Here is a 10,093-nt window from a genome sequence, read left to right on the forward strand (position 1 = left end):
AGCAGCTTTGAAAAATTTGAAAGAATTAGCAATTTAATTCTGAGACTATAAATACTGCCTAGTGATGGCTATTTTATTTCAAAACCTAAATGTTATTTATTTCGTATTTGCATTGTGATGCACCGAACCGTGAGATAGCAGAACCGTTTCACCCCATATGTTCTATTTATTCACAAGGTCGATGAGGGAGGAATAAATGCAATCCAATTGAGAAAAACATTCTACTCAATTACTTCAATTAATTCCAAGGGTTTGAGCCTAAACCGAATGAAGGACCACCCTGCGGCAATAGGCTCTCAACCCTAATGATGCTTTCAGTTTCTCTCCTTTGACTCATATTCACACGTCTTGTCCTTCCATGTTTTCTCCCCTTGTACTTTCCTTGCAGTTTCATTTGTTACTGAAACGTCGGTTTCACCTATTGATTATAGCTATTATAATCACTATTTTGATGTGCTTTTTGCAGGAGCTCTATAGCCTTACTGGAAAGATCATGAAGAAAGAATCCAACTAAAGGAAGAAGTGGGTGATCTTAAGTGCTTGGGGTTTGCCTCCTCAATGCTGACTTGGTCTTGAACCTACAGCCACAGAGGCATCCATTTTATCTGCTCAGGTCTGTGTCCACCTTTGTGTGCTCAAATCCTGATGTTTTTAAATCAATTGTGTTGGTTATGCTGATGGCCCCAATATTGGCCCAATGTCTCGATTTATTAGTAAACTTACACTGGGACTTTATATGTAACAACACTCAAATCTGTCTTTCCAAGACAGAGCGGGTCTCTAGTTCAGTTGAAATGAATTGGGCGGCACAGTGGTACAGCGGTTAGCGCTTGTGCTGCACAGCTAGAAGGTCCCGGCTTCGATTCCCACCTGGACGGGGCCTTTCTGTGTGGAATTTGCATGCTCTCCCCATGTCTGTATAGGTTTTCTCCTGGTACTCCGGTTTCCCCTACCACTAAAAACATGTATTATAGGCCAGACTTAATGTAGTGAGTGTGAGTGGGTGGTGGTCGGAGGGGCCGATGGCACAGGCTGGTAGCCTCAGTCTACCCCTGGCTGAATTGATAATACACTCCAGTGTAGCGCTTGGTAATACAGGCTTATAAAGTGCAATACAAGAGTAAGCCATTATTATTATTGTGACTATTATTATTATTATCTCAGCTTAAACATCATCTGACACTTTTCCCAAAGGGAATCATCGCAGATCTACAAAGCAAATGCATTTTTCTTGTGCTTTTTGCTGGAATTATTTGTCCGTTTTTTTTTTTTTTTTTTTACTTTTTTCCATCTGGGATGACAGTCAGCATGAACATGGGCCGAGATACCAAATGGCTGACATTGGAAGTGTGTCGAGAGTTTCAGAGAGGCACATGCCTGAGGTCAGATGCAGAGTGTAAGTTTGCGCACCCCTCTCCCAGCTGCCTCGTGGAAAATGGCAGAGTCATTGCCTGCTTTGACTCACTCAAGGTAAGAATACCTGTATGTAACTGATACAATTCCTTATTAAAATACATTTAGCAATGTTTTTTTTGTCCATCAGAGCAATAGGGGATTTTACTGGGTGTAAGGGAAAAAACAGCCTAGCAACAGCACTATAGTACATATTCATTGGATGATCTGATCTTCTCCTGAATGTTTTTTTTAGTGCAGAGCAACAGCATGATCAGTTCATAAAGACTGCAGATGGAAAATAGCTACTTAGCTAAATCTGGTACAAATCATCTCTTCTAATGGACTAATGGTTTTGTACATTGTCCCTTTTTCAATAAACAATAAACTAAATAAACTGTGTTCATGGGCAGAGATGAGGTGTAGAATATGTTCTAGTATCCCGAGATACTTGAACTTTCCCCCGACTTGGAGAGGAGAAGCCACCCTTTTCTGGTGGAGAGCCATGGCCTCGGATTTGGAGGTGCTGATCCACATCCCGGCCGCTTTACACTCAGCTGCAAAACACCCCAGTGCAGCTGGGGAGTCCCACAAGCCAGTAAGGCCAGGTAGGACTCCTCCTTCAATGCAGCTACAGCTACGAACGGCCACATTGACAATGGAGAACTTGGTCCTGTTCAGATTCCATGTCTCCAAACTCCCTCAGGATCTGGGAGGAGCTCTTCCAGGGGTGAGAATTAAAAATCCTGCTGACAGAGGGATCCCATTCCCCATTACCAATAGACCCTTGCAATACATTCGGGTCTGCCCGGTCCGACCGGCTTCCTCCCCAAGGGATCCAACTCACTACCATGTGGTGATCAGTTGACACCTGCATTTGGTGAGCCCACAGGAGGGCAGGCCCAAGATGAGCCAGGCCAGGCCCTGTGGGCAAAGGCCCACCAGGCGCTCTCCTCCCATATGGGCCCCAATCCCAGGCCTGACTTCATTGCTGCACCATACTGGGCCACGTCATAGACCTTGATTCATCACTATCCATATGAGTTTTCTGACATTGCATTAGTCAGGACCTGTTTGCCATAGGCATAATACCCCTGACAGCAAGAACCTTATTGAGTTAAATTGAGTTAGAATTCTTTAAAGTGAGTTAATAGCTGCAGTAGGATGCTTATGGGCCAGTGTGGTTAATGAGTAAAGGGACTCCTTTTCCCTCCCTGAACAAACCTTAATAAGTGCTGAGTGCCAGCAAGTGTGTGTTTGTTAGTCTATGTACCATCTTAAATGTTCCTTTTAGTTTTGTGCTTTAAAGCCATCCCCTCATCAGTAAGCGATTGTGATGCCCTTCCCACAACGGCTCCATCTCGGTGTAGCTTCATTTATCACTGTCACATATATCAATCGAACAGCAGTATATCATGCTCACCCCTATTCCTAACTACATCCTGGTGATGCTCATGTGTGTCATGGCAAGACCTGGTTTGTAGGATTTAGTTGCGTGTAGCTCACGTAATTTTACATAATTGTGTTTTGTGTAAAATAGTGTCGTAATTGGATGTTTGTGGTGTGTATATTTGCATGGATGGATATATTTTATATTGTGCTGATTCACCTGTTCTGGGACTGCAGATGGAAACTAGCTCATGCTATAATCTGGTGTAAAGCATCTTTAAATCATGTTTTTGCACAGTCTCCCTGTTAAATAACTAAAAACTAAACTCAATTTGGTTGGAGGCACCTGCAGCGTGTCCAATATTTCGGCAAAACTTCACAAACACTTGATTGCAGTGCCCTATTGCATGCATGTCATCATTTCATTACGAAAATTATTTCTGTGCCGAACTGATCAGTTTTCTCATTCGGAACGTGACTGTAGTTTGCCTTGTATTTATTTTAATGTGTACCTAAAAGTCACTTTTCATGTGTGAAGTATGTTGAAATTGTAACTTTTATAGGGACGTTGTGTAAGGGATAACTGCAAATATCTACACCCGCCGCTGCACCTGAAAACTCAACTGGAAATCAATGGGAGAAACAACCTGATCCAGCAAAAAGCAGCAGCAGCCATGTTGGCTCAACAAATACAATTTCTGTTCCCAGGGGCACAGATGCCCATGGTAAGTAGACTGACTTTAACCTTGGTGGCCTAGAACAATAATGAGCCCATGATTTTAGATTAAATGAATCTAAATAACTATATTTGCATGATGCACATAAAAAGGCTGAGCTCTAGGTGATATTTTTATTGTACCTGTAGAGAAATGTGCTCTCTTTAGCGCCACTGGGCCAACCTGTCAGGAGCAGTGGGCAGCCGCTGTATAGAGGCTGTAGATCTGCAGTGGTGGAAACTAACATACAAAATTAAAAGTACTGTTTTTAAGTACTAATTTTATATTCTTGTACTTTAATTAAGTTAAACATATATACAGTATATAATGGATACTTTTTACTTTTACTGTGCTTACTGTTCTTTCTATTTCACTATAGTTTTGAACTAAATTAAAATTAAAGGTATTTTTTATTTAGGTTCTGGCACATTTATTTTTGCAGTGGTCATTTTGTAGAGGCTCAGTCAGTGATTCTAAAAGCTCCAGAAAAATATTTCTGCTCAGAATAATTTTGAGCTGCACATTCAGTCTATTCAACCTGATTTGAGAACAGCACAACTCTGCGTTCTAAATGTGTCCTTTACTCCTACTATAGTTCTCAAAATCTATTTATAATACTGTAGCTTTTTTACTTTAGGTACAGTTTGAAGTGGATGCTTTTAGGGGGTCATTTGTTAAGACAGGTGCCAATAGCAAGTGGAAACGGAAAAATAAAACAGGTTCTTTTGTGGGCATATTGCAGCTATTGTTTCATTGCAAATGGGCCCCAAATCTGATATGTAAATGAGACAATGCTGTGTGGGTAAGAAATGCACAAATTACTTGTCCACTTTTGCTACTCAATTTGTCCATTAAATCAACCCCTTTGACTTTTGTTTAAGTAGTATTTAAATCTATCTGACGCTGTTGCATTTTTTTGGCACCTGTATCGATACTTTTAGTAAAGAAGCTCCACCACTTTTTCTGGTCAGAAGTACTTGGAGGATTAGCCTATTGTGCACATTTTGAGTTGAAGCTGGAATAAGCTCCATATTTGGGGTCCGCAAATCTCAAAACATTGTAGAAGAGAAAATAAATATTTTGTAGGATATCTTGGTGCATTTTAGGATTTAACATAGGCCCACGCCAACACACAACAGGTTAAGTAACATCTATCTATTCTTTCTAATAAATGTAGCAATTTCCACATTTAATAATCATGTTTTCTATGTCACACACAACATTTATAAACATACAGCATTGAAATATGCGTTTTTCTCTTTCTAGACCACATTCCCAATGTCACCATCGCTACCAACCTATCCCAGTCTGGCCGTTAATCCGTATCTAAGCCAAATAGCTCCATGCATGGGCCTGATGCCCGAGCTGTTGCCCAGTGCTCCCCTGCTGCTTCCTGGGAGTCCGACTGGTCTGTCAGCTATCAGCAATGGCACTTCAGCCCTAAAACAATCACGCAGTGATAAATTAGAGGTATGACCCATGAGTTTTTCTTTTAGCTATTATATAAAGAATGTCTAAATAAACTTACATTGTTATTGTGCTAGGTGTGTCGAGAGTTTCAGCGTGGAAACTGCTCTCGGGGAGAGGGTGACTGCCGCTATGCACATCCCCTGGAGGCTGGTATGGTTGACTGCAGTGAGAACTCGGTCATTGTGTGCATGGACTTTATCAAAGGTCGCTGCGGCCGAGATACATGCAAGTACTTCCACCCTCCTGCTCACCTACAGGCACGGATCAAGGCCACGCAGCACCAAAACAGTCCAAACACAGTGAGTTCTCTTTCTAAACAAAATCATCACCAAACACGGCATCTCCTTTCACAGTTACGCTGATGACACGCAGCTATACATCCGGACTGACACCACATCCCCCACAGCAACACTTTCCTCCCTCGCACTCTGCCTGGAGGAGATAAAGGCGTGGATGCACTTTCCCCATTTCTGGTATCTCATTCCTTGGTCAATTTACTAAACTCTCATTCACTGTCACAAATGTGTGGGTGAAATTTGATCCCCACCAAACATTTCAAGCCCACATCCAAAACCTGTTAGATTTAATGTTTTCATTTACGCAACATCTCCAAACTCCGTCCATTCCCATCGTTGCAGATGCTGAAAAGCTTTATCTCCTCCAGGCTAAACTACTGCAGTTTACAGTTACAGTTTTCCGAGACTACGGTACATCCAGAACATTTTTAAACCATACGCTGCTTTTATTCATTTGGTACAAATTGTTTTTACTGCAGCACTTTGAGGTTTGTTTGGCAAGTGCATTATGAATTAAAATGTATTATTATTCTAAGCAAATAAAGTGGCATAGTTGTTTACTTTGCCAGTTTTGCAGCGTAAACAAATGCAGAAAGCAACAAAAAATAACAGAGACATAGCTACCTCTTCTGTTTGTTATGTATGAGGGACAATAAAACACAGACCTAAAACACAGTGAGCACCAATCTTTTTCAGCAAAAGATTGCCGAGCATGGTTTGAAAAATGGCATTCTCTACCAATGTAGACATACGTATGCAGTTAAGCAATATTTGAGGAATATTTTTCTTCAGAGTATTTACATTTTAACTTCTTTTCATCTTTTACATTTTCAAAATAACCAAAAAAGGAAATAAGGCCATTGCAAGATTTTAGCACCCTGCAGAGTAAATACCTCGTAGCCCCCCCTTTGGCAAGTGTCATAGCTTTCTAGGGAGCCAAGAGTCTTTCAGTTCCAGTTTGGGGAAAAGTCTTCTAGAACTGAGAGATTTCACTGCACACATTCAACCTGCTCCTCCACTTCATCTTGCAGCATTTGGTTTTCTCAGGAACCTGTGCCAGGATCCTGTCTGTGGTCTTCAGTTCTGCCTTCAACACTATCTTCCCAGCTCTGATCCGGGACCAGCTCCTCCAGCTCATGTGCCGGACTTCCTCTGCAGGTGGATCACTGACTTCCTGTCTTGGACACTCAAGCCTGGGTACTTTCCCCTTTGCTCTTTTCCCTGTAAATCCAAATGCTGCACCTCCAGCCATAAGTCTGAAAAACTGATCAAGTTTGCAGACGATTCCACCCTAGTCGGAATCATCACCTTGGATGGTGATGAGTCAACCTACATGGAGGTGGACTGGTTGGTGTCACCTCTATAATGCTCCCTCTTAGCTGTGTCATCAGGAGACATGGAGTCAACACAGTTACGCTGATGATACACAGTTTTTTTTTTTTAATCTCTCAAATAGTTAAACATTTTTTGATATAGTAAAGGTTTCAATCATAGAGATATATAGAAATATATCTAATAGAGGTCGACCCATAATGATTTTTTCTAATGTAGGGCGATTATTGGGATTTTGAACTACTGCGAACTGAGCTCCTGCTGCGGTCATACAAGGAACGGACCAACCCTTAGCAGAGGGCCCCTCTACTCTAGGAGCACCCCCCACAGGGCACCGTGAGGGACGCGGTTGAGTGGTTTCTCCAGATCCACAAAGCACATGTGGACTTGTTGGACGAACTCCCACGAACCCTCCAGCACCCGATGGAGGGTATAGAGCTGGTCCAGTGTACCGCGATCGGGACGAAAAATGCACTGTTCTCCTGAATCTGATGTTCAACTCTTGGATGGATCCTCTTCTCCAGCACCCTGCAGTAGACCTTAACATGGAGGCTGAGGAGTGTGAGCCCCCTTCTTAACGAGAGGGACCACCAGCTCTGGTCAGCCAATACAGTCTTACAACATCCAGAGACTTAAGGTACTCAGGGCGAATCTCATCCACCCCCGGAGCCTTGCCACCAAGGAGCTTTCTAACCACCTTCAGCTTGGGTGATGGGCATGTCCCCCTCTGAGTCCCCAGCCTCTGCTGCCTTATCGAAGACGTGACAGTGGGACTGAGGAGATCCACCACCCGACAACATCCCCATTCGAGGTCAACTTCCCCCTCCTGGGGCGCCGGATGGTTTGTCAGAATTTCTTTGAGACCGACCGATAGTCCTCCTCTATGGATTTACCAAGCTCCTCCCGCACCTGAGTGTTTGCCTCTGCAACCGCACGAGCTGCGGCACGCTTGGCCTGCCGGTACCTCTCAGCTGCCTCCGGGGGTCCCACAAGCCAACAAGGCCAGGTAGGACTCCTTCTTCAGCTTGACGGCATCTCTTACTTCACAGTGCCACCACCAAGTTCCGGGATTGCCTCCGCGACAGGCACCGGAGACCTTACGGCCACAACTGTGAGTGGAGGAGGAGAGCAGGTCCAATTACAGTGCTGTCCTATTACACGTGGACAAATGGAGCACAAGCACTTCAATCAATCAATCAATTGTTTTGTCCAATATTACAGCATATTTGACCTGTAAGCTAATTACAGTTGCTAATCATTCATTAGCATTTTGGGAAAAATACTTTTTGTATGTATTCGTAAGTAGCTATAGCTATTTTAAGATGTCACTACATTTTGTGCAGTACCCCGTAGTTATTCCTGTTGCCTTTCTGTGACTGCAAAAAATAGAGAAAGGCAGGATAGATGAACAGTTAGTAGCTTTGCAACATTAGAAAAATTGTGTAAAAAATATGGTGGCAGGTGGCATTTATCATACGTGACACTATCTGTGAAAAAGCTTAAGTTAAAAACAGATGGCCTTTACAAATGGATAATGATCCTAAACACACTTCAAAATTAACAATGGAAGAAATCAAGAGGTGTTTCCTGAAGGTCACTGAAGGTCTTTGGATGGACCTCCAAAGAGATGTGTATGCAAGACAACCAAGATCTGTCAGTTCTGTCAGACATTTTCTGTGATACTTGCAAAATGGGGGACTGCTAGTTATTGACTCTGTAGGGTGTTAAACCTTTGCTGTGGCCTTTTTTCCCACACCCCACTGCAGTTTTTGTTCTCCTTTTAGCTCTTGCTTTGAACTACTTTAGCCCCTATAGTCACCATAAACCTGGTTTGGATCTGATGGTAGGCTACTCAAAAGAGCCACATTTCATCGGAGGTGGAGAACAACAGTGTTATCTTCTTTCCTCTGTGTAGGCTGTGTTTGCAGGGCTACCAAAGAGGCCTGTTTTAGAGAAAAGTGATGGATCTGCTGCCACTGTTTTCAGCCCCAGCATGTTTCACTATCATCAGGCTCTGTCCAGCATTCAGCAGCCAGCCTTCATGCCCAGTGGTGAGTTTCTACTACCCCATTGTCCCTTTACATCTGAGAGACAAAAAATACACTGGACAAAGGATTGCAAAACTCTATGAATTTTCAGTAGATTTAAAATAATAGAGTAGATGAGCTATTCATAAAACACAATATTAATTAATGTATCAAACAGTTTCTTTATTCGACTATACCCACCTCTGATGTTAATACTCTGTGTTGTTTTTTCATAATTTTATTCGCATGACCTCGTATGTTTTAGTCTCTATTAAAACATTTACCCATTGTAAACAAACATATCATTCCTGTCCCTCTCGCCAACATCCATGTCCTATTGTCCTCTGTCTGATTGAATCAAAAGTTCCCATGATGCACGGTTCCACCACCACTGTTTCATCGGCCTCAACCCCTGTCACCAATGTATCTTTTGCTGAATCTGCTGTCTCCAATCAGGTATAACTATTTGTTCAAATTTCATCCTTCTATCCTTCTTAACTTTGTCATACAGAATTGTATATGTAGCAGCCTAATAGAGCAACATGACATATATAACCCTCAAGTCAGAGATGGGACTCGAATTCACATGCAGTAACCCAGTAGGCCATGTTCCCAAAGTCCAGCGCATCGCTGCCCCCCATGTTGATCCAAAGATCCCATGGGGCTCACCAACATTATAAAATGATTTGTAATGTTTTAGCTTAACAATTCACAAATAATAGTGATTACTGGCTAAATACTTACGTACAATTAAATAAATGCACATAAACATTCAATTTTAGATAAATGAAGTGTGGTCAACCTATGGAGGCCCCCCTGCAATTCCTCTAAGGCCCCCATGGGTCCCTGGACCTCCCCGGACCTAGATCAATACAATACAAGAATTGCATGTGTTTCAGACATGGCCTTAAGTACAGGATTTAAGGTTAAGTGATAAAAATCCCCGTCGTATTTCATTTCATCACAATAGCCAACTCCATTACAGCATTCAATATGCTGATAGCAATATATTGTAAACGTCAAATACATCTTTATATATAAACTGAGATACAGATATGCATTATAAATATTTTTAATATCAATTTTTTTCTCTTACAGTAGACTTTCCAGAACTGCTCAACCCAGATCCTCTTGTGCAGTGTATAACCATGGTGGCCGCCCCGGTTGCTCTTAACTCCGTCAGCCTGTCCTGTAACCTCTGTTAATGCTCCTGCATATACAAGTGGGAAGTCCTATCTCAGGCAGACTCGGTCATACACTGTATGTGTCTCACTCTCAAAGAAGGATCAAAATTCACCACTGCTGCCAAAGTGGTGCGGACGAACTAGAAGATCAGTCTTGAGCAATAGACAGTTTTACAGCCATATACTGTATACCAATGATTGAAAAGTGCAGATATTAGTGAAATTACATGCTCTTTATGTTGGTGCATATGGCTACCAATACATTTGACTGTCTCATTGATAAAAAC

General features: G+C 42.3%; 1 protein-coding gene across 1 annotated transcript; it reads left to right on the top strand.

The window, feature by feature from the left end:
* Positions 1 to 1,296: 1,296 nt before the first annotated feature.
* mbnl3 (muscleblind-like splicing regulator 3) lies at positions 1,297 to 9,774 on the top strand (the record flags this gene model as incomplete). Its single annotated transcript, XM_079557148.1, has 8 exons — positions 1,297 to 1,470; positions 3,345 to 3,506; positions 4,764 to 4,967; positions 5,042 to 5,319; positions 7,645 to 7,706; positions 8,524 to 8,646; positions 8,987 to 9,078; positions 9,721 to 9,774. 8 exons carry the CDS (start codon positions 1,297 to 1,299, stop codon positions 9,721 to 9,723), a joined length of 1,098 nt encoding a protein of 365 aa, XP_079413274.1. The 3' UTR covers positions 9,724 to 9,774.
* Positions 9,775 to 10,093: the final 319 nt, after the last annotated feature.

This window comes from Gobius niger (genome assembly GCF_951799975.1).
Source record: "Gobius niger genome assembly, chromosome: 5".
NCBI classification, from domain to species: Eukaryota; Metazoa; Chordata; class Actinopteri; order Gobiiformes; family Gobiidae; genus Gobius; species Gobius niger.